The sequence below is a fragment of the Chelonoidis abingdonii genome, chromosome 1, assembly GCF_003597395.2.
Source record: "Chelonoidis abingdonii isolate Lonesome George chromosome 1, CheloAbing_2.0, whole genome shotgun sequence".
NCBI lineage: Eukaryota > Metazoa > Chordata > Testudines > Testudinidae > Chelonoidis > Chelonoidis abingdonii.
Window position 1 is genome coordinate 252,860,085 of NC_133769.1, and position 24,553 is coordinate 252,884,637.

Consider the following 24,553-nt stretch of genomic DNA (forward strand, 5'->3'; position numbering starts at 1 on the left):
CATTCAAAAACTGTTTCCTGCCCTTAATCCTTTTCTGTGAGCAATGAACATCAAAGCTGCCTTTTATGAGGTTCTCATTTCTGCCAAGTGCAGCATCTGCTGCTCTTTCCCCCGAACTTTTGAGGGTTGGACCTGAGACTCAGAAAACACCTGAAGGAGAAGACAATGAAACCCCAATCAGATCTGGGCTGAGTCACTAGCCATCACCACCAGATTCCCGCCACATACATCAGCCTCAACAAGTGGGCAGTGCCCCTCCAAGTTTGGGAATGGAGGGTAAGTCTGTTAAACCTAAAGAGCAGGCTTCACAGGAGAGTAAGGTGCACTGTCATAGACATAAGGACAAAACATTAATGTCTAAGACTGTACCAAAAAGAAGAGATCCCTCCCTGACCCCATCAGAGTCAGAAAAGCCAGTTCACACAGGCGCTAAGATCTTAGGCACAATTCTAGCTTCTCAACAAGGGAAGGAGGCTTGCCAGGGTACAGGTCCGATGGTTCAGACACCAGCTCTGATGGTGAAGATGTGGGATAGACAGCTCCTGGTGCTTCTGTCCATTTTGGGAGCCATGGGGTACTGGTAGTGATGTGGCTCTGGAGGGAGCCAACAACCACTTGACCAGAGAGGCTCTGGCTCTGCCAGCTTCACCAATTGTCTCTCTTCGTACTCTGGGGTGGTCGGAGACATATGTCTCCTCAGAACACATCTTTGCTCTCCCCCATCTGCATTCACCATTCCTATTGCATAGCTGTACATCCAGTTGGTGGAAATTCAGGAGCCTCAGCACAGCTTACCAGACATTCTGCAGCCTTCCAGTCCCAATAGTGTGGTCCTCTCCATCACTGAAGCCATTGTAGATCCAGAAAAAGTGGTTTGGTGCACCCCTGCTTCTTGTGCTAGCACACCAACAAGGACTGAGAAGCTCTACTTCGTCTCATCCAAGTGGGGAGAGCTCTTCTTCTTTTACTCTCATTCAAACTCCCTGTTGTTGCAGGTGGCTACAGAGTGGTTGAAGCAACAGCACCCACAGGCTACTCCCTCTGATAGGGCACACAAGAGACTCAACCTTGTGGGAAGAAAGGTCTTCTCTTCTACCTCCCTCCAGTTCAGGATCTCTAATTATAAGGCTCTTTTTTATTATTATTATTATCAATTATGCTAAATTTCTAGAGTTTAACGACAAGCTCCCTGAGGAGGATAGAGAGCGCTTCCAGGCCTTAGTAGGTGAGGGCACATTTGTGGCCAGAACTTCACTCCAAGCCATGGTGGACGTGGGAGATACTGCATCAAGGGGGATGGCTACAGCCATTGTCATGAGGAGAGAGTTGTGGTTGCAATCCTTGGGTTTTGCTGGAGAGCTGCAGAGTATATTCAAGATCTACCCGTTGATACTATCAATCTATTCCACTAGAAAATTGTTGGGTCTCGCCACTCCCTCAGTTATCGGGTCTCTCCACTCCCTCAAAGAATCAAGAACAATTCTTTGCTCAATTCTTTGCTCTTCATTCCCCTCTTCAAATGTTTGAAGGCTGCCTTCCTCAATTTGTCAAAAACCAGTGGGCACTAACTACAGACAAATGGGTATCAGAGGTTGTCCATGGCAGCTGTCTTAACTGAGTTTCTGAAAACTCCTTCCCACTTCCTCTTCAGGGACCAATCTCATGAGGAGATTTTGCAACAGGAGGTGAATACCCTGCTCCTCAGGGGAGCCATAGAAAAGGTTCCAATGCAACACCATGGCATGGGATTCTATTCTCCTTGATCCCCAAGAAGAGTGGAAGATGGAGGCTGATTCTCGATCTATGTCAGTTGAACAAGTTTATCCAAAAACTAAAATTCCGCAGGATATCCTGAGCATCAATAATTTCCTCATTAGAAGAGAACACATTGTTTGTGGCACTCAGTGGCCCATAAGAGGTTCCTCTTCGACCAAAGCCACTACCAATTCAGAGTCCTCCCCTTTGGTCTGGCCACAGCACCCAGGGTATTTACAAATGTTTTTTCAGTGGTTGCTGCTTGGATGAGAAGACAAGGATTTACAGTCTTCCCAGACCTCAATGACTGGCTTCTCACAAACAGTTCCTATGAGGCAGTCCACAGGACAACCCGTGTTCTGCTCAGCCTTTTACCTTCCCTAAGTATCTGCATCATTCATGAAAAATCCATGTTGACCTCCACAAGATGTTGTGGCGGAGCTCTGACCTTGCTCCCATGGCTCCTGTGCTTCTAGGTAGTTTATTCTAGCCTCAGTGGCTCACTGTGACCCTCCACGTAGCCCTTCTCTCTCTAGGGCCAGGGTTGCAGTCTACTGAGTCCTTTTCATCACAGGCCAGCAAAGAGGTTGGTGAGAGAACTCCCACAGTCTCTGTTCAGCCTCCTGTCCTGACAGGGGCCTGACTTCCCCTCCTAGGAGATGTTCCTGTAGCAGTGGGTTGGGGGGAACCTGGGCCCGCCCTCTACTCCAGGTTCCGGCCCAGGGACCCTAATGGTAGCAGTTGTTGGCAGCCAACCTTTCACTGCCAGAGTTGCTACATTTCCCTGGACCACTTCCCCACAGCTCTCCTGCTTCTCCCTTCTTCATCCTTATCTTAGGGCTCCTTTAACGATGGTCTGAGGGTGTCTTCAGTAACCAGCCCTTCAGTCGCACTTCTTCGCCTCTGGCTCCCTGGATCTTCCCTGTCTGACTGGAGTAAGCCCTTTCTATAGTATCAGCAGGGCCTTAATTAGAGTCAGGTGGTCACATTAACTTAATGGCCTCACCTGACTCTTTGCAGGTTAATTAGAGTCAGGTGTTCTCATTAGCCTGGAGCAGCCCCTGCTCTGGTCAGTCAGAGAACAGAAAACTGTTAATCCAGTGGCCAGTATATCTGCCTTCTGCTATTCTGCTGTACCCAACTGGCCTGGGTCTATCACAGTGTATAGACTTCATAGGGACGTCATTAGACTCAACTACAGCAAGAACATATCTGCCTCTCAAAAGGTTTCAGGCAATGAGCACACTTTTATAGAGCGGGTTCTTATCAAACCCAGGGCATCAGTCAGAACTTGCCTTTCCCCTTTGACCACATGGCTTCATGCACACGTGACACTGTTCACCAGGCTATATCTGCATTACCTACAACCCTGGCTTCTCTTTGTGCGCTCACCAGAGGGCACCATGAACGACAAGGTCACAATTCCACCCAAGGTATTAGGCTCTCTTGTGTGGCAGACAGAACTGGAGAAGATTTGGGCAGGGATCCCTTTCCTCATACCGACAGCCGAGTCAAGCTATTGCTACCAGTGCCTCCTACTTGGGCTGGAGTGCGTGGATGGACCCCGCAGGAGTTCAGAATGCACATCAACGTACTAGAACCCAGGGCAGTCTGTCCAGCCTGCAGCGCCTTCCAGTGCACTTATCCAATGCAAACACGTTCAGATAATGGTGGATAGTATGACAACAGTATTTTATATAAACAAGTAAATGTGGGGAGGGAAGTGATTTTTCTCTTCGTGCATAGAGGCAATCACTCTCTGGAATGGGAGCATCAAACATCACATAACCCTATCAGCAACGTTTTTTTCAGGAGTGCAAAATTCCCTAGCAGACTACCTGAGTAAACACTTTGTGAATCACAAATGGGAAGTTTACAATTCGATGCTCAACAATGTCTTTGCTCAGTGGGGAATGCCGGCCTCGGACCTTTTTGCCTCACAAAGGAACAGGAAGTTTCTTTGATATTACTCCAGAGCAGCCTTGGGCAAAGACTCATTGAGAGATGCCCTCTTGATGTCATGGAAGGGTTGCCTGGGGTTTGCTTTACCTCTAATTCCTCTGATAGCGCAGGATTTATGGAAGATCCACCACGACAGAGCTTGAGTCATCTTCATCGTGCCCAACTGGCTGAGACAGTTCCAGCAAATGGATCTGTTGAAGCTTTCAGTGCACCCATCCAGGAACATAACACAGGGACAATGTCACACACCCCAATCCAGGGCCAGTTCAACTCAGAGCCTCATATTTGATTGGGCACTGGACATAGAATGCTCATGTTCCAAGAAGTTGCAAACCTTCCTTAACCAAAGTAGAAAAAATTCTATGAGAAGCTGTTACTCAGCTAACTGGAAACGTTTCTCCGCTTGGGCTCATAAATACAATTTGTCTCTGGACTCTGCTGAAATCCCTGGTATCTTAGAGTATCTACTTACTTTTAAGTCTTCTGGTCATGCATTCAGTTTCCTATGGGTGCATTTAGCGACAGTCAGCACTTTCCATCCTCTGGTGCATAACCATAGAATCTTCACACACCCTGTCACAACTAAAGTTTTAAAGGGAATTCTCACATCCTTTCCACCAGCAGTGAAGTTTGCACCTCCAGTGGGACCTCAGTTTTGTTCTGTTCACTCTCACTAAGGTTCCCTTTGAGCCACTGGCCATATGCTCTATGGCCACCCATGAAGGTGACCTTTCTCATAGCTATAACATTGGCCAAAAGAGTTGGTAAGCTGAGAATATTTAGAATGGGCCCACCATATAACCTGTAAAGCTACGCTCCTACCCCAAATTCATACCCAACGTAGTTTCCCCATTTGATAGGAGTCCACTTACATGTATTTTTCCCTAAAGCATGTGCCTTGGAAGAGGCAAGAAGGCTGCATTCTCTGGCTGTCCGGAATGCTTTGGCCTTTTATCTGCTAAGAACAAAGGGTGTTAGAAAGACACCTATTTTTTTCCATAGCAGAGCAATAAAAAGGTCAACTTACATCACCTCAGAGACTTTCAAAATGAACCTTGGGTTGTATTGTTCACGGTTACCAATTAGCTGGCATCCTCCTCCTTGCCCCTCCCCACTATTCTGGAAGGGAAAGAGGCTCATTCCACCATGGGGCAGCTGCATTTCTGAGAGACATACCCATACTAGAGATCTGTAGAGTAGCTACCTGGAGCTCTTTGCATAACCTTTATGAGATGTTACACTTTGGTACAGTCGTCAACTGCAGATTTGGCTGTGGGGACAGCAGTACTACAGTCAGCTATCGCTTCTGTGTCCTGGCATTGCCACCTGCTTGACTATTACTTGTTAATCTCCCACGAGTGGAATACATATAGGGACCATCACACGAAGAAGAAATAGAGGTTACTTACCTGTATCTGGAAGTTCTTCGAGATGTGTGGTCCTTATCTGTATTCCACCACCCATCCTCTGTCCTCACTGCTGCAGATTGATTACACTGTGGTAAGAATGGGGAAATTGGAGTGGTGGCGGCCCACACTGCCCTTTATGCCCTCTGTTGGGAGCACAAGGAAAACTATTGAGAATATGTGGGCCAATGGATACTGCTTACAAGAAATTCCAGACTCAGGCACATGGTGCACATGTGTACCTGTGTATGGAACACGGAGAGGGACCACACATCTCGAAGAACCTCCGGTTACCCCTCAGTAACCTCCAGTTACACTGGAATGAAAAAGAATGTATTTTTTATTTTTCTCTTAGAGGCTAATTGTTGTAACAACAACAACAACGAAAAAGCATGCTAGCTTTGTAGGGGTTTATGGTAACAGGAATATATGTTTAAGTTAATGATGATTCATTGATTTCCCTTACCTCATTACATTTCCTAATGCACTCTCAGACTGAGCCAAGTGCAATTGTGGGGTGAAGTGTCTTTCCTTTAAATAGATAGTTTTTAGTGCTTCTTAAATTGCTGAGATTAATTGGGTTATAGATCCCCTCTGAACCAAAGCCTGTGATGAATGGCAGACAGTACATATAAGCCTGTTAACCTCCTATGAGTTACTGTCCAGAAAACATCAGTAAGTTAGTACTGTTTCTGCTGGCTCAGCTTCAAAATGAGATCTTGCCGTGAAGATGCATCACTATTGCCCTGGAATGATTTTGCTTTGTTTTCACTTCAAGGTATATTCATTACTGCAACTAACCTGTCTTTCAAACTCATGTCTTTTTGCTTCAAAGCTTTACCTTTTGTCAAACTATGCTGGTCAGTGTATAGTAGCAGTTTGAGCAATTGGACTGTAATCAGTCAGTCTGGCTTATGCACACATTTGAAAAATCTACTAATAGTGAGTAGTCAATAAATATCTCAATAAGAAACTGCAGAACCAAAAACTTGATCCAAAAAGCAATTCATAACTTACTTCTCCTGTGTCATTCTCAAAGGTTTCAGCAACCTATTGAAGCAACCTGTTTAACAATATGTTAACAGCTATGTAAAAGGGACTCTCAGATGGTGAAGGACATGAAACTGAGAGCATTCTTTTCCAGATGAAGAGTGATTTGTTACACTCATCTATAGTTTAGCACTGAACTATCCTGTGAACCATAAATATACAGTAGATCTTCTCAGGTAGTACAGAGGCCTCTTTGACAAGTATGTTTTAGTTCCCAAGAATGATGAGCTCTGGAAATAGTTGCATTTGCAGATCTAATAATGGTGCAGTCTTGGAGCTGACACTGTGGCTTTGTGCACTGAAACAGTTGGCATTGATGTCTTCCTTGTCTCTTTGATGCAGCAGTGGGTTCAGACTTAAGGGTGAAGTGGTATGTAGGGATCTTAGAGATGCTTGTGGCAGTTTATGGCTCTCTCAGATGATAAATTACTCTTTGGTAGCTAAGACTGGATATGTTCCAGAAAGCACCCCAAGCAGTCACGGAAGGGCGTCAAAAGTTCCTTTTCACAGATAAGATGACATTCATGTACAAAAACCATAAGAATTCTTTCAAGATAGACAAGATTGGACAAAAACTGTATTTTGCAGAGAGGCAAACTCAATACAGCTGGAGACTTGAAACACAACTTTTTGTAGATGAAAATGTGTCAGGTCTTCAGCACTTAAAATTCACTGCTTTTACTTCTCTGTTGAGTAAATGGAGCAAAGTTCCTTCTGAAGAACAGCTCCAGCTCCAGCTCCCTACCACGTGCCTGGAGAAAACAAATATAGACCCATATGGCAATAAAGAGAGTATTTAGAAGGCATGAAAATAGTATGTATTAAAATAGTGGGCTTGTTTTCTGCGGTACAGTTGGTTTGCATCAAGGCTGGATGTGAAGTGTAAGGGGAAAGGATTTCTCACTACATCAGGAAACTTTCAAATCCTTTGTTACCTGAGTTAGCTGGAAAGTAGAAACATGTGCAAGCCGATTGTGCATCACCCATCCACAACTGGTATCACCAAAGAGGCTAGCAGAAATAGAAATTGAGACAGATCATGATACTATCCTTTACAAACTCAGACGGAAGTGGAAAATGGAGAGTCTGCAGCTAGTTGAATGGCCATTTCCTACTTCTCCTGGTCCTCTCCAATCCCATATATCTTAACCAGTCTGAACAGTAGTTGCCAACAGAGCTCTACCAAAGGACCAGTTTTTATCTTGTATCTGAATGCAGAAGAGGTTTGAGAATTCACAGATTTGCTACATGTTGAAAATATTACCTTGTCTGACACACGCAGCTTTTTTTTCTGCCCTTGAATGTAATGAGACTTTACTAGGGATTCAGCAAAATGTTGGTTTGTTTTTGTGGTGAACTTGGAAAAATGTTCCATGTTTGCCTAGAAATCTTTTTTTCTAACTCCTTACCAGTTTGGAGAATTTTTCCATTTTGCCCTGGCAGGGGGAGTCTAAACTATAAGGGAAGAAGAGCAGATATTGACCAGTACTTGAAATGTTAGCCTCTTTTTGCTATTTTTTGGGAACAGTTTTTTTTCCCACACCTCTTCCTACCTTTCCATGAGGATGATTATCCCCCTATTCACTACCCAACTTTAATGTGTTTCCTACTAACGCAGTAATTTTAGATCTTGGAGGTAAAGGAAAGTGCTCCATTAGCAAACTTGTTGTTACTTTTGCTTTTAAAACTGGCTTTATCTTCCTTCCTTCATTTGAGTTCCTTGTCTTCTTCCTCTAGTACCTTATGCTTCAGCTTAATCACAATGCATTAATAATAGCAATGTTGTGAAAGCAAGTCTGCCCATTAACTCTTCACAAGGTTTTTAGGTGAAAAAGGACCCCGACCCAAAAGTTAACTTTCCGTTTTGTTATGTAAACAGCATCTATGTTTTGTATATGCATATATGTTTTGTATGTAGCGTACTGGCAAGACTATTCCAGACATGGATATTCATTGAGTCACTGACAAGATTAAATAATTGTGTGAAGCAGATGACTAAAAATATGTACTACTTTTTAAACCCTACTTTAAACTACTTAGAAATAGGAATGTTATTGCGATATTAACTGGACCCTTCAAATGTTTAAAATTATGTGGCAACTTTATAGTTGTCTTGTTTCCTAAAGTTAGTTAAAAGTTTGGAGTTGCTGCTGAGTTTATTTTCTTGTTTGATTTCAGTAAAATATGAAAGAATCAAATTCTTGGTAATTGCTTTGAAGAGTTCTGTGGAAGTCTATGCATGGGCACCAAAGCCATACCACAAATTTATGGCCTTTAAGGTAACAATCTATTTTAACCATCTTTGGGCTTTCTAATGTGTATTTGCAGTTACAGAGCTGCTTTTATAAAAACATTTGAACAACCCACAATGTTGATAAATAGTTACATGTTCTCTAGTAAATCTGTCCCTAATTCTGGATTACATTATAATGCCACTATTGATGTTTATTAGATGAAAGAGTCCATGTATGTAACTAAACTAACATTCTGAATTGAAACTCTGAGCATAAACTATAAATGGAAAACCTAACAAGGAGATTGCTCAGGGTGACAGCATTATGTGGCAGCTGCAGAGGAGCAGTCAGTTGTGAAGCTGTGGCAGTGACTCCTGCTTAAGGAGAATGAAAATTTAAGGTCTTGCTGGACTTATCTCCTCTCTGCGGGTAATTTATGTTAAGTGGTCACATGTAGAAGATGCTCACTAAGGTTGTGAGCCTCCAAACCGTGCTTCAATTCTAGGCAGATTAATTTTTGAGGTACTACCCAAGTGTGTGTTTTGTTCTGTACATATGCAAATCAAGAGACAGATAATTGAACCAAATCCCAATCTTGCTGCAAGTGACCAAATCACTAAATTATATTAGTCTCACTTGTTTTTTCAAGTGCTGTAAGAATATCGTTGGTCACATGGTATCATTACCAAACTAGTCGTGGGGCGATAATCCCTCCACCTCTGGGTCAGAGGGAGGCCACACCACCTCTCTACACCGTCGGGACCACTGCCTAGTATCAGGGGAATTAGCGTTAGGCATTAGTGTTCTGACCTGTCTAATAGGGCTGAGCCCCCAGATAGTCAATTAGTCCCAGCCCTTAGGTAGAGGCAGGGATCCTAGGGCCAGCAGGCTCTGGCCCTTAGGCTGGGGCTGAGCAGCAAATTCCTCTCGGCCCTTTAGGCAGGGGCCGGGCAAATGCCTTAGTCTGTGGTCTCAGGGCCCTTTTGGCAGGGGCCAGAGCAGCCATAGTCTGTAGGCTCTGGGCTCATTAAGCAGGGACAGAGTAAACCCAGCCATCTATAATCTCTGGGCCCTTTAGTCAGGGGCAGAAGCAAACACAATAATCAATTAGCTCTAGGCCCATGGTTCAAGGGCAGAACGAAAACCCAGGAGTCAGTTAGTTCTGGAAAAAGAACGAGGAGTCCTTTTGGCACCTTAGAGACTAACACATTTATTTGGTCAAATAAATGTGTTAGTCTCTAAGGTACCACAAGTACTCCTCGTTCTTTTTGCTGATACAGACTACCATGGCTACCTCTCTGAAACCAGTTAGTTCTGGGCCTTTGATTAGGGCCATAGCGAAAAAACCCAAGGGTCGGGTGTCCTAGTTCCAGTGGACAACTGACAAACTTAGGCCTTTTGACCTGGCAAGGGGAGGCTTCCACTCAGGGGATCCACCCTACTCCACCATGCCCTGACCTAGGGCCCTAACGAGGGCAGAGTGATCTGCCACTGGTTCAGCGGGGATTCCAGCTGCAACATGCCTACCATGCTTCAAGCAGTGCTACAGCCAGACTGAAGTTGGCTGTCGCTGGGCCACTTCCTTCCTTCCTCTCAGGGTGTACCTGAAACCACAGGTATCTTTGTCTCCTCCAGCTAGGTGGCCAGTGGTAGCCCTGGCAGGTCCACAGCAGACACCAGTTCCCTGGCGGACAGGGGGTCGCATGGCTCAGCCACAGAGTTGGCAGGCTGGAGCGAGCAGGACATGTCTGTCTCCCTCGGTGTCCTGGCTCCAAGTGAGCCAGAGGCTCTGCCTTTTATACTTCCTGTTCCGGTGACCCACTTCTGGTTGGAGGGGTGAGGCAGGTCTGGCTCCGCCCACTTGGGCCCAGCAGGAGACCACACTGCACTCTACACAAACTGTTGTGCGGAAGTTGAGATGGTCACTTACAAATTAAAAACATACTAAAGGAGTTTAACGTGTCTTGATGATTACTTTTTATTTTTGCTTTTTTAGTCCAGGGAAGTTGGTTTAGGTCATAATGTAATATGGCTGAATCCTGCACAGATATGAATATTCTGACCTCCAGTTCAGCAAAGCACATAAGCAGGAGCTTAAACTCAGTGGAATGCCTCACATCTGTAAAGGCATGTGCTTAACCACGCTGCTGGATCAAGTGTGATGACTTTGCAGGCGCAAGCTGCCCGTGTGTGTGTGTGTTATAAGCATGTTTTAAGGACTCCCATCTCAGTGTTGTGTGGTAAGCAGAGATGTAGATCTGACAACCCCTTTTAATTACTGTCTTGCAGTCATTTGGAGAATTGGTACATAAGCCATTGCTGGTGGATCTAACTGTAGAGGAAGGTCAGAGGCTGAAGGTGATCTATGGTTCCTGTGCTGGATTCCATGCTGTTGATGTGGACTCAGGATCCGTCTATGATATTTATCTGCCAACGCATGTAAGAATTGTGGCTCAGTATGGGATTTTTATTTCTTAGGGTTTTTTCCACTTACTTCACATTGAAAAGATATACAGGTGTTCAGATGCTGTGGTACAATCATACCGAGAGCAACTATGGAGAAAAGTCATCTATTCCCTTCACTATGTTTTTCTAACTTCTGAAATTGTGATTATCACTTGTGGGTTAGTTATAAGAGAATCTTACACTTAAAAAAAAAAAATTAAAAAAAAATAATCCCCAAACCCACAAATAAAAAAATCCTAAACCTCTTTTTCTTCATAGAACATTTCCTCTAAGTACTAGGTACAAAACATATTTTGTTAATACCAGTCTTAATGCGTGCTCAAAATAATACAGTTAACAGACTTAATTCAAGATCTTGAGGGCTTGCTAGTTCAGGCCTTGTGGGGGTTAACATGTCTTACAGCAAGAATGAAAATTGTTAAAACAGATGTTGTGTAAAAACAGTGGCTCTCAACCTTTCCAGACTACTTTACCCCTTTCAGGAGTCTGATTTGTCTTGCACACACCAAGTTTCACCTCACTTAAAAACTGCTTACTTATAAAATCAGACATAAAAATACAAAAGTGTCACAGCACGCTATTACTGATAAATTGCTTACTTTCTCATTTTCACCATATAATGGTAAAATAAATTGATTGGAATATAAGTATTGTGCTTACATTTCCGTGTGATGCTTGAGCCTGTTGTTCACTTGTGAGTCTTGTCTGAAGCCTGAGCCCCAGGCAGCAGGGCTGAGCATGTATCTTAGCTCTTTGGGGCCTCCGATGGTATGGAACCCCAGCATTTGCTCTGCTTGTCATCCCTTAATGTCGGCCTTGCACTTGCAGCCCTCCTAAACCTATTCCATGACCCCCCAGGGGTTGCAATCCCCAGGTTGAGAAACACTGATCTAGATGAAAGAACAGGAGTACTTGTGGCACCCTAGAGACTAACAAATTTATTTGAGCATGAGCTTTCGTGGGCTACAGCTCACTTCATTGGATGCGTGTAGCGGAAAATACAGAAGGAAGATATATATACACAGGGAACATGAAACTATAAGGAGAGTGATCAGTTAAGGTGAGCTGTTATCAGCAGGAGAGAAGAATAACTGTTTGTAGTGGTAATGAAAATGGCCCATTTCCAACAATTGACAAGGAAATATAAGGAGCTGTAGGGAGGGGAAAGATAAGCGTGGGGAAATAGTTTTACTTTGTGCAATTGCCCATCCACACAGCTACTACTCTAAAAACTGATCTAGATGAGTTGATGTACCCCTTGGAAGACCTCTGAATACCCCTGGTTAAGAACCGCTGGTGTAAAAGATATAAAACTATCCTATATCCGAACATATACGAGATCTTACATTTAAAAAAACACAAACTCAAAAGGGTTGGTAGAGTATAAATATGTGACCATATTGACAAAAAAAAATCTTTGGAAGCAGATAACTGCAAGAGGAGTGACCTTTGATATGTGGCAAAAACACAGTCCCAGCTAGCCTGAAACAATGGTGAGAACACCATCAGGTGGGAGGAGAGATGAGGGAGAGCAGGGCAACAGCTCCCTGAGGCCACTCACACAGCCTAAGCAGGACAAGGCTAAAAGAGGAGGCGTCCGTTACCGTCATTGATAGTTTTTAAGGACAGTTCTGTGTGGGAGTGGAATTCTGTTGTAGGTTTTGTTGTGTGCTCTTGGTTTTCTTTGCAAGACAAACTTTTTTTTAACTTAAAAGAAAAAAAAGTAAAGCAGTTCAATACATTTCTGCCTTAGAAGCTTTCTATTGGTAAGAGTTCAAGACTTGCAGACATGAAGCCCTGCTACAGAGAGAACAAAAACAGGATCATAATAGACTATATAGCTATAGCTAGTCTTATATCAATTTAGAAAAAAAATAGTGAATTTCATAATTCCTTCATATGTATACTCTAGAATTATTAATCAAGTCCACTTCGAAGTCATTAGTAGAAACATTTCTGATTTTAGTTTTTCTTTTCTTCCCTTAAAATGAATTGACCAGAATTATTAAAAAAATAAAAATAATAATAATAAAAAAAAAAGGAATTATCATTTTATTGCAGTAGACACAGGCAATTACAGAGCAGCTGGTGCACTGAGAAAATTAAATTTCAGAAATGAAATAAAATGACATCAGGAATTAAATATAAACTGGTAATAGCTTGAAGATTTGGTATTTTATGGGTCTTAAAGATCACCTGACTATATTATTTTTATTTGCATGTAGGGGTCCCAACCAAGACCCGGGCCTCCGTGTCCTATGCACTGTACAAACATACCATCAGAGATCATCATCCCTGCCCTAAAGTGCTTACAGTCTAACTAGATAAGTGGTGAGCGTGCTCACAGAAGGACAGGGAGGTGAAGTGACTTGCGCAAGGTCTCACAGCAAGTGAATGGCAGAACTGGGAATACAACTCGGTCTCTAGAGTCCCAGTCCAGTGCTCTGTGCTTTGGCTTGCATTGCCGTCTTACCGTGTAGCTCAGTCAGCACTGAAAATCTCAACCGCAGACTAATGAATGAGTCACTATAGGTCATACAATAGAACTGGTCAGTCAAATATTCTGGAGATGACAGTTCGATGGGACTTAGATATTGATATACGTCTCCTAAGAGCCCTTACCTCATCATGGGCTGCTTTAAAACAAAAGGTAGCCAGCCCTGTGTACTGGAGCAGCTCATGTGAAAAACAGTATCTTTGCTTTTGTTTTGCTTCTGTAGATCCAGAGCAGCATCCAACCACACGCAATCATTATTCTCCCAAACACCGATGGGATGGAGCTGCTGGTTTGCTATGAAGATGAAGGGGTTTATGTTAATACCTATGGGAGGATCACCAAAGATGTGGTTCTGCAGTGGGGAGAGATGCCCACATCAGTTGGTATGTATCCTGTGAGAATCAAACGTAACCTGTAAAGCAGGGGTTGGCAACCTTCAGGACGTGGCCCATCACAGTGACCTGCTGGTGGGCCGCGAGACATTTTGTTTATGTTCAATGTCCGCCACAGCTCCCAGTGGCCACAGTTTGCTGTTCCCAGCCAATGGGAGCTGTGGGAAGTGGTGGCCAGCATGTCCCTGCAGTCCACATGCATGTTGTGGAGTACTGGGGTAAACAAAATAGCTTATTGAGCATAACGTTCCTAGTAGCCTGCTGAAAATAGATATATTTTTGCTAAGTTGTGATAACCTGCATTTCTAAAGGGATTTGGGCTGGTATTATTTTGAGAGATTTCTTAATTGATAATAGGCTTATATGTGATTTGATAGTCTTACTGTGGTCATAAGCAGTAAAGTATTGTATATTAAAAATATTTTTAAATTACCATAGTTACCTAAAGTATAGAGGAGGCACTTTTAATGAGACAAAATGTCTCATACCATGATGACCTACCACATTGCTTTCTGTGACAGTTAACGCCAGACTAATTCCCATTAAAGTAAATGGAGAGACTTGAACTAACTTCAGTGAGAATTGGATTGGGCCCCTACTGTTTGTTCTGTAAATGTTAGGGGCCAGATTCTCAACTTATATAAACGGTCATAGCTCCATTGACTTCAATTGGAGCAATGAGAATTTACACCAACTGAAGACCTTGTTTAGTGATTTTAAGATGATGTGTTAGTAGTCAGATTGCCCTCCTCTTCTTCCCCTCCTCCCCTCCACAAAAACCCTAAATAAATAAAAAGTTCATTATTATGGTAAATATCCTTATACCATAGCAAGTTATGTAATTTAATTCCCCTATAAATTAACAGTTAAATATGTTTTTGTATGAAATGGGAGTGCTATTAAATATTTGAGACTTAACATTTTAGGACATCCTTGCTAAGAGCTGCTAAATCATAATTTTATTTTTCTATTGAAAATACATCCACAAACCAGAGGCAGCTCCTTTTTTCCTTATTAAATCCTTTGATCTTCTTTGCCTGATGATCCCTCTGTGTATTCCACACGTGGGTATGCGTGCAAGTCATGCGCCCAAGTCCAGAAATTCCTCAAAGGAAGGCCAACCACTTCTCCTGCTGTCAGCTTTAGGGGCCGCCTCATGCACTTTGCCCACAGCTGGATCACCAGTTAGGTCCTGGAGATTATCAGGGATATTCCACAAAGTTTGTCTCCTTCCCTTCTTACAAACGCCCTTCCCAGTCTCCCTTTGGGGACTACTCGCACCAATTGATTCTTCATCAGAAGGCGGAATCTCTTTTATACAGGGGGACGATACATGTCCTACCTCAGTACCAAGGGAGAGAGTTCTACTTTCCCATATTTCCTAATCCTCAGAAAAGGGAGTGGGAGTGGAAACCTACCAAGGACCTTCAGCAACTAAACATCATTATCTGAAAGGTGAAATTCAGGATGATTACTCTGGCATCTATAAGCTCCTCCCTTCAGGAAGGGATGTGGTTTGCAGCTCTTCACATGAAGGAGGCATGTTTCCACATGGACATTCACCCATCCCACAAGAATTTTCTGCGTTTCATGGTGAGAGAAGAATACTACCAGTTTCAGGTCCTCCCTTTTGGACTCACCATTGCACCCAGGATATTCATGAGAGTTTTCTCTGTGGTAGTAGCCCAGATTAGGCACCAGGGCTATACAGTGTTCTCATATCTGGTCAGCTGGCTCCTGGTAGGCCGATAATGACAGGATCTCTTGAACAACATCTTGTTAGACAAGACATTTGTATAAGTGGAGAAAAGTCTGATTTGTCACCCACAAGGACCATAAACTTTATAGGAGCTCTACTGGACTCAGTTCCTGCGAGAGCATTCTTCTTCGCAGGCAAATTTCACATGATGAACAACCTGATTTACTGCCTCACCTGCAAAAGGCATACTACAGTGCACAGTGTCACATGTGGCCCAACAGCAAGAATCTATGTGATGCTGTTCCCCAGATTCCACTTGCAGTGTCTGCAAGCTTGGCTCTACTTGACTTACTGGCTAAAGAGGGACTGCATCGACTCTAAGGTGACTGTTCTCGCCCTCCCTCGCTTGGTGGTCAAACCAATCAAAGTCATGGTGGGGACTCCTTTCAGCTGTCCCATACTAAGAGCCACCATTTTGACAGAGACCTCTCTTATGGGATGGGGCGCTCACCTGGACTGCCACAGTGTTCAGGTTACTTGGACTCCACAAGAGACCAGTCTGCGTATAAATTTGCTAGAACTGAGGTTGGTCCACCTTGCATGCAAGGCCTTCCTTCCCCTCATATGCTTGTTCCATGTACAGATAATACCAGGCAATATCACCATGGTGTTGTATGTAAACAAACAGGGCGGAGAGAGATCTCATTTCTGCCTAGAAGCAGACAGATATTGGAACTGGTGCATCAGAAACTACGTCACGATACAAGCTGCTTACTTCCCAGGTGTACACAACTCCCTAGCTGACAAACTAAGCAGAAGTTTCTCTGCAGACTACGAATGGGAGATCCATGACACAGTCCTAGCCAAGATATTTATGCAACGTGGTACTCTATTATGGGACCTCTTTGCCTCCCGGCCAAACAGAAAACTTCTCCTGTATTGTTCCGGGGGGCCATGGTTTGTGATTCCAAGGGTGACGCTCTCCTGGACAGATTGCCTCAGATATGCCTTTCTGCCCATCTTGCTACTGCTGCTCATAGGAAAGAGCCATTGTGACAGAGCCACCATCATCCTCCTAGCACCCTCCTGATCAGACAGGTCTGGTTCACGGAACTTGTAACAATGTCTGTACACAAGCCTATCAGGATCTGCCCATTTATGGATTTCCTAACCCAGGACACGGGGGGGGGAGGGGGGGGATCAAGCACCCCAACCTGGGCACTCCACCTCATGGCCTGGTATTTAGATAGGCATCAGAAACAGAATGGTCATGCTTTGCCCCTGTTCAGGAAATCCTTAACCCAAGTAGAAAGGATTCTACTAGAGCAGGGGTGGGCAAACTACGGCCCGCGGGCCACATCCAGCCCACGGAACCATCCTGCCCGGCCCCCAAGCTCCTGGTCCAGGAGGCTAGAACCTGGCCCTTCCCCTGCTGTCCCCCCACCCCTGTAGCCTGAGCTCGCTTGCTCCACCGCCGGCGCAACGCTCTGGGTGGTGGGGCTGTGAGCTGCTGGGGCAGCGCAGCTGCAGAGCCCAGCCGGTGCTCTGTGCTGCGTGGTGGTAGTGGCAGCGGCAGCAGCAGCAGCGTGGCCAGCCACCAGTGCTCCAGGAAGCGTGGTAAGATAAAGGGCAGGGGAGTTCGGGGTGGTGATCAAGGTGTGGGGGTGTGGATGGTGGTCGGGGGTGAAACAGGGTTGAATGGGGGCAGGGGTCCTAGTGGCAGCGGCAGCAGCAGCAGCGTGGCCAGCCACCAGTGCTCCAGGAAGCGTGGTANGGGGGGGCAGGGGGCAGTCGGGAGCAGGTGGGTTGGATGGGGCAGCAGGGGCAGTCAGGAAGGTGGGAGGGTTGGACGGGGCAGCAGGGAGCAGTCTGGAAGGATGGGGGGTTAGATGGGGCGGCAGGGGGCACTCAGGGGCATGGGTTCCGGGGGCAGTCAGGGGACAGGGAGAAGGGGTGGTTGGATGGGGCAGGGGTCCCGAGGGGCAGTCAGGAATGAGAGGGGGGGTTGGATGGTGCGGCAAGTGTCTGGGGGCAGCCAGGGGACAGAGAGCGGAGTGTGTTTGGGGATGGGGCAGGAGTCCCAGAGGGGACCTCAGGGAACAGGGGTGGTTGGATGGGGCAGGAGTCCCGGGGCGGAGGGGGGACAGATAGGAGGTGGGGCCGAGCCACAACACCCTCCCCTAACTGGCCCACCACACAATTTACAAAACCCAATGTGGCCCTCAGGCCAAAAAGTTTACCTACACCTGGGCTAGAGCCTGCTACCTAGCTAAATGTAAGGGCTATTTGGCCTGGGCACGCCTCCGCCAACATTCACTAGATACTGCAAGTACTCCAGTTAGCCTAGGCTATCTCCTCTCCTCTAAGACTGCAGGTCTAGTCCTTAGTTTGCTGTGTGTACACTTAGCAGCGATTAGTGCTTTCCTCCCCCTGTCTTTACCACCCGGCAACTGTGCACTTTATGAAGAGCTTGATCAGAACCTTCCCACCGGTCTTTAAACTTGTGCCTCAATGGGACCTTAACCTTGTCCTATTGACACTCACAGGTTTGCCTTTCAAACCTATGGCAACATGTGCCATGACCACCTTAGTGGCCATCACTTCAGCAAGAAGGGTCATTGAACTAGGAGCCATTTTGGCAGACCCTCCCTATACAATGTTTCACAAAAAGAAGATTCCCTTTAGGTCACACCCAAAATTTCTTCCCAAGATTGTTTCTGAGTTCCATATCAGTCAGCCAATAGTTACCTGTATTTTTTCCCCAAACACCATGTTTCTTCTGAAGATAAGAGACTTCACTCCCTTGATGTCAGGCATGCCCTTGCATTCTACCAGCAGAGAACCAAACCCATTAGATCTCCAGGATTCTTTATTGCCATTGCACAGTAGTTTTCAACCTTTTTTCATTTGCGGTTCCCTAAAAAATGTTGAATGGAGGTGCAGGTTTCTTTGGAAATCTTAGACATAGTCTGCAGACCCCCAAGGGTCTACAGACCACAGGTTAAAAATCACTACCATAGCAGAAAGATCGTGTGGGCAAGCCATATTCTCCCAAAGGATTTCCAAGTGGGTTTTGGGATGCATCTTAGAATGCTACAAAATAGCAAAAATTTCCCCTCCTGGGAGTGTAATAGCTCACTCACTATGAGCACAAGCTGCTTCCTCAGCATCCTTATGGTACGTTCCATTGCAGGGCAGCAACTTGAAGTGTTCTTGATGTAGTACGCTCTAGTCCAAGCAGCGACTGCAGATGCAACCGTAGGAGTGGCAGTACTACAAGCATCTCTGCTGCCCCCCTCCTCGCACCCTCCCCCAGTTTGAACACTGCTTGCCAGTCACCTATGTGACACCCAGGGACCATCACTTGAAGAAACAACGGAGGTTACTTTGCTGTAACTGGAGGTTCTTTGTGATGTGTGGTCCCCATCTGTATTCCACTACCTGCCCTCCATCCCTTCTGCTTGGGATCCGGTTGGGTTGTGGTAAGAAGAACTGGAGTGGTGTCGACCGGCACTGCCTTTTATGCCCTTGGATGGGAGCGCAAGGGGCACTACTGCACATTTATGGGTCAATAGACACTGCTTTGAAGAATTTCCGGACTCAGGCGCATGACGCATATGTGTACCCATGTGTGGAATACAGATAGGGACTACGCATCTCAAAGAACCTCCAGTTACAGTAAGTAACTTCCATTTATCTTTGTTAGAGCTCATCAGAATAACATCTGGATTATCTGTTGACTGTACGTTTTTATAATGACAGCTTTTTCTTTTTGAGATTTCACTGCATCCCAGTAGTAATTACTGAACTACTACAAGAATTCTTTTCCTTCTGCTAATACCAAGCTCTTTAGCTAATGGAGATTAGAGGTGACATTCAAAGAAGAAAGCGTCCTATTTTGCTGCTTTATGATGATGGAAAGGAGACGTACAGTTGCACTTTGAAAGTTCCAGGAGAAGCTGCATTATCCGGCACTTTACACACTGGAATGCCCTTTAAACGGATATTTTGGGAGCGGGTGTGGGGCGTGGGCTCTGTGAGGGAGTTTGGCTGCAGGAGGGGGCCCAGGGCAGGGGTTTGAGGCACAGGAGGGGTTTCAGGGTGCTGGATCTGGGTTGCGCTCACCTTAGACGGCTCCCTACAAACAGCGATATATCTGGAGAGGCACAGCCAGGTGGCTCTGTGCACTGCATCTTCCCGCAGGTGCCACCCCCAGCAATTCCCATTGGCCACAGTCAATGCTCCTTGGTGGAGGAATGACCATGGGGGTTCTGTGCGCTGCCGCTGCCCCACCCCAAGCTCTTGCTCTGCAGTTCCCGCTGGCTGGGGACCACGGCCAATGGGAGTTGCAGGGGCGGTGCCTGCAGGCAGAGGCAGCACACAGAGCCGCCTGGGTGGGCCTCTCCAGACATGTCGCTGCTTGCAGGGAGCCGCCCAAGGTGAGTGCCGCCTGGATCCAGCACGCTGAAACCTCTCCCGCACCCCAACTCCCCACCCGAGCCCCCTCCTATTCCCAAACTCCCTCCTGCACCCCTACCCTTGCCCCCTTCCACACCCAAACTCCCTCCCTCTTAGCTAACTGGAATTTTTGATTTACTGGCACGCGCACATTCACTCAGTCACTCACTCCCCCAACGTGCTGGATAACAAAGCTTTTACTATACCGTGGTCCCATATAAAATACAGAGAATATCTTTCAAACTAGTAGAATTTTTCAGAATGGAAGAAACTTCTTCACAAAATATGCCAGCTATAAAAGACTTGTTTTTTACATGAGCAATTTTCCCCCTTGTATCAATTTCTGTTTTTGCTGGCAAATTCCTTGGAGGAGAATTATAATTAGTGGAATTATAACACCACAAGAGACATAACTGAAACTTGGGCAGTTAAGAAGGGAAAGGATTTTACTCCATTTAAATCTTGTTCTGTTTTTTCATTATTGCCTACATCTAATTAACCCTATCTGCTGGCAACACTTAGGAGAAAAGCTCTGTGTAAAACTGAACACTCAACCCATTTAATTGAGAGTTGTGAAAGCTTCCATTTTCACTTTAGTCGTCCAATGAATACTCCAGCAAAAAGGATACTTTTGGTAGGGGAAAGAAAAAAAAAAAACTACCACCACCACCTCCTTTCTCTTTATTTAAAAAAATAAAATAAAAATTAAACTGTTCTCTTATGCATCATAAAGAATTACTTACAAAAAATAAAAAGGTAATTTTTTTTTCTTCGCAGGCCACCTTTAAGATAGAGGGTTTTACAATTGCTGTATGTTGCTCTTTAATACATGGTGTTTTTTTGTTTGTTTCTATAGCATACATTCGATCCAATCAGATTATGGGCTGGGGAGAAAAGGCTATTGAGATACGATCAGTAGAAACCGGGCACTTGGACGGTGTGTTCATGCACAAAAGGGCACAAAGACTCAAGTTCTTATGTGAACGGAATGACAAGGTATCCTTTTCTTTTTTGCTTGCAATTTCTTGCTTTCAGTTACACCATGTTCTTTAATTGCCTTATAAATATCTTGAACATTAAAGCTTAACACAAATTTCTGCTTTCTTTCTTACTCATCAGACTTTGATGAGCAAGCAGGTAATCTGAACGCTTGGCTACCATTGTAAATAGTTTTTGTCTCTTTCTTCACAGGTTTTCTTTGCTTCTGTACGGTCTGGTGGAAGCAGTCAAGTTTATTTCATGACCCTAGGCAGGACTTCTCTTCTGAGCTGGTAGAAGCCATGTGATTTGACAAAGGATTGCTGACATCCAGAGTCTTGGAGATCCTCATAACTTGGAATTATTAGTAACTGGAGTACAGACCTGCACTGATGCAAGCACTCCATCTGAATGTGTGTGCGGGCATCACTAGTGTTAGGTTTCTTTAAGTTTTTAAACTGAGGCTGCAATGCAGCTGGTGCTGTAAAGATATTACCATCAGGTGCTATAAGTCTTTGAGATTTGGGATCACACTAGAAAGCAACAGGTCTTTTCCCTGCTCCCCACCCCTTCAGCTCCAGAATACCTAGGCTTTGAATGACTCCATTTGTTAGTGTGAAAAGAGAGAGGCTCATCGTGAACATGTTGTTGATTTGGCAGGAGGCAGGCAAGAGAAGGTGACATGGTGGTGAGAGTCAGTCTTGCTGAAGCAGAGGGCAGATCTAATCTAGTAATGTTAAACAATGTATTTAATTGACATTTCTTTTTTGTAATGTGACAATATGTGGACAAAGAGGAAGGTGCAGGTTTTAAGAAGTTAATATTTATAAAATGTGAACGACGCAGTGGCTAGGATAACTTCTTTTTTGGGATCAGGGTGGGGGGTGATGGAATGCTTGGTTTTGGTTGGTTGGTTTTATTTTGGCCTGGCCAAGAGCTTAGTCATTTTTCGGTGTACCAGGTTTTGCCTGAAATGTGCAGATGATAAAAAGTTTGTTCATTTTCTAGAATGATTCTGTGTTAAGACAGAACTTGGTGATGTCACAGTATTAGCACTGCCTCAGTTAAAGGTTTAATTTTTGTTTAAACCTAGAAGTGCAACAACAGTTTTACCACAGTCTGCGCTTGCAGAATGAAAAAAAAAAAAAAAAATTCCAAACAACGTATGTTTATTTTTTGTGCCTACCTCATTGTTTTTAATGCATAAAAGAGGTGGTTTAGTTTATACATTTTTAGAGGAAAAACCATTAATGTCTAATTTAATCTTAATACCAAAACTACCAGATGAAAGGTTTGACTGTTATTTTGTAGCAAGTTTCAGCAGAAGAAGAGAATAGTCCACTGAGATGGTTGAAATAGCCTTATGGCAATGAGACACTGACTAATGTAATTGCTTACTAAGTTTGGAAATCAACTTCATCCGTAATGGAAGATTGATGAATTTAGCCTAAAACCAGAGGTTTCACTCTTCTAACCTGTGGGCTTAGTAACAGGCAGGTAACAATAACTAGTCTAGTTCTATAAACTGTTAAATGTTGTAGGAAACATTTTGGGGAGGTGATGTTTTTCTTTTCTAAGAATGCAATGCACTAAAACTATTTTAAGAATGTAGTTAATACTGCTTATTCATAAAACAGCATATACTTGTGTTTAGGTGTAAGATCCCAGCTCTGGCTCCCCCCCCCATTTTTTTTAAAGTCAGTTTTATTTTATGAATAAGTTTCTGACATTTGTAATAAATGTCTCAAGAGTAATAATTTGTTTAATGGCTACATGTTCATTACTTGAGAAATCTTGTGTATAATAATCTGTTGGTGATGTAATAATGCACAATGTCAGGAGTCAACCATTTTTATTTTATTTTATTTTATTTGTTTTGGTGGGGTACTTTGTTGACAGCTGCCTTAAGCTGTTCATTCAGTGAACAGGCTCTCAGTGTTTCACGGGCTTTGTCTTCTGCTGTGCTTAGTTCACTTTCATTGCATGACAGGTAGGGCTTTTTAAACATTCTTTAATCAAACAGATTGAATGATTGTTCAAGTGACTGGTCACTTGATTGCTTTAACAGTAACAGCACCAACTGGGCAAGTGTTTTGCTCGATGAACCCTTCTTTTGGCATCAACCCTGACTGCTGTAAATTCTTCTAATCTAATCAGCGTTTTTGCTGAAAGTTCTCCTTTCAACATCAGACACAGTTTAAAAGGGAGCTGGTGTACACACACACATACACACACACACACACACACACACATCAAGAAAGCCTTACATTTGCTGGCAGAAGAGTACTTAGAAATATTTTTTTAAATTGTTTGACTTTTGGATAGCGCTGAAGGTCAAGGGTGGGGACACATTTCTTTGGTATCTGTTACAATCAACCAGAAGAGTTATCAGGTCTCTGTACTATAATGAACTAAAGGGACTCAGAAGTCCGATATAATCATAGACATGGATGTAATCATGAGATGGCCCTGTAGCATAATTAGCTGACACTGATCAATTCAATGTCATTCTGCATGGTTTTAATTCTTACAGCGCTGTGTAGTTAAAATGGATTTAGTTCTTGTCCCCACCTCACATAACTACCTTGGAAATCAATACGATTCATGTACATGAGAATGTTCCAGGGATTCCCCAGGTTAAGGATATGTGCTTTTGAAGTTCCTGTACTTCCAGAGGGACACTCATTCACTGGAACTGCTGGATGGCAGCTTCTGCCTCCACAGAAGTGCCAAGGGTGCCCAAACTACGACTAAAAACAGTGTTACAAAACCACTACATCTAGAACATTGGACTCTTTAAACAGTGCTTTTGTAAGAGCAGAAAAAAAGCTCCTAGGTTTAGTTCTAAGCTTTAATAAGTAATACCTTCTGTATCTTTGTCAAAGTAACCCTAACTGTCTGACTGCAGTGTTTTATTTTTATCTTATGCACATGTTATGTTGGAGAAAATGTTTACAAAAATGGTTTTGTTACACTAATGTGCATCACATATTTATGGTTTATTTGAAAGTGATTTTTGTGGGTTTTTTTAGTTTTTCATATTAGTAATAGTAGACTTTTTGTGACTTATAACCCCAAACTCTGCTGATTATAAAGATGCTAAACGATAATACAAATGACAAACTGCATTAAAATTACTAATTATAGAGCTGCAAAGCAGACTGGTGACAAGTAAACACTCAGCTGTTTTTTTTGCAGTGCTATCTAACTTGTCTTCTGTGTATTATGGATATTACTGTTTTTTTCCCCATTTTTCCTTAAATAAAGTCAAAATGACACCTACTGGATGTGGAAAGTATTTTAAACATTTTTCTGGTCCTGAAGAGCCAAGGTGTTTACTGCCTTATTTCACTGAAGGTGAGAAAAAGCAACGTTACCAAATCTCATGATTTTACTGCAAGTTCAGCAATATTTGGTATTTTTATTTAAGCCTCAGCTCCTGGAGCCAAATAATTTCATGAGAGTCTCAGCTTTCTAGTTTGTGGTTTTAATTTTTGGTCCTCATGATTGTGTTCAAAAGCTTAAAAATGTAAATCAGTTGCACCCAAAGGCTCAGAAGACACTCAAGGGGAACCTAAAATGGTGGTGGTGGTTTTTAAAATCTCATGATTTTTGGGAGTGGTAATACTAAGCAAGTGTGGTGAACTGAAATCTAG

General features: G+C 43.9%; 1 protein-coding gene across 4 annotated transcripts in view; it reads left to right on the top strand.

The window, feature by feature from the left end:
• Positions 1 to 24,179, top strand: part of MAP4K4 (mitogen-activated protein kinase kinase kinase kinase 4) — a 274,266-nt gene extending 250,087 nt beyond the window's left edge. For all 4 annotated transcript variants that reach the window (XM_032793935.2, XM_032793938.2, XM_032793939.2 and 1 more), the window contains 5 exons: positions 8,352 to 8,452; positions 10,697 to 10,846; positions 13,594 to 13,753; positions 20,776 to 20,915; positions 21,111 to 24,179. In XM_032793935.2, the coding sequence (XP_032649826.1) occupies positions 8,352 to 8,452; positions 10,697 to 10,846; positions 13,594 to 13,753; positions 20,776 to 20,915; positions 21,111 to 21,194 (635 nt within the window). In that variant the 3' untranslated portion in view covers positions 21,195 to 24,179. The remainder of the gene's footprint in view (positions 1 to 8,351; positions 8,453 to 10,696; positions 10,847 to 13,593; positions 13,754 to 20,775; positions 20,916 to 21,110) is intronic.
• The last annotated feature ends 374 nt before the right edge of the window (positions 24,180 to 24,553 follow it).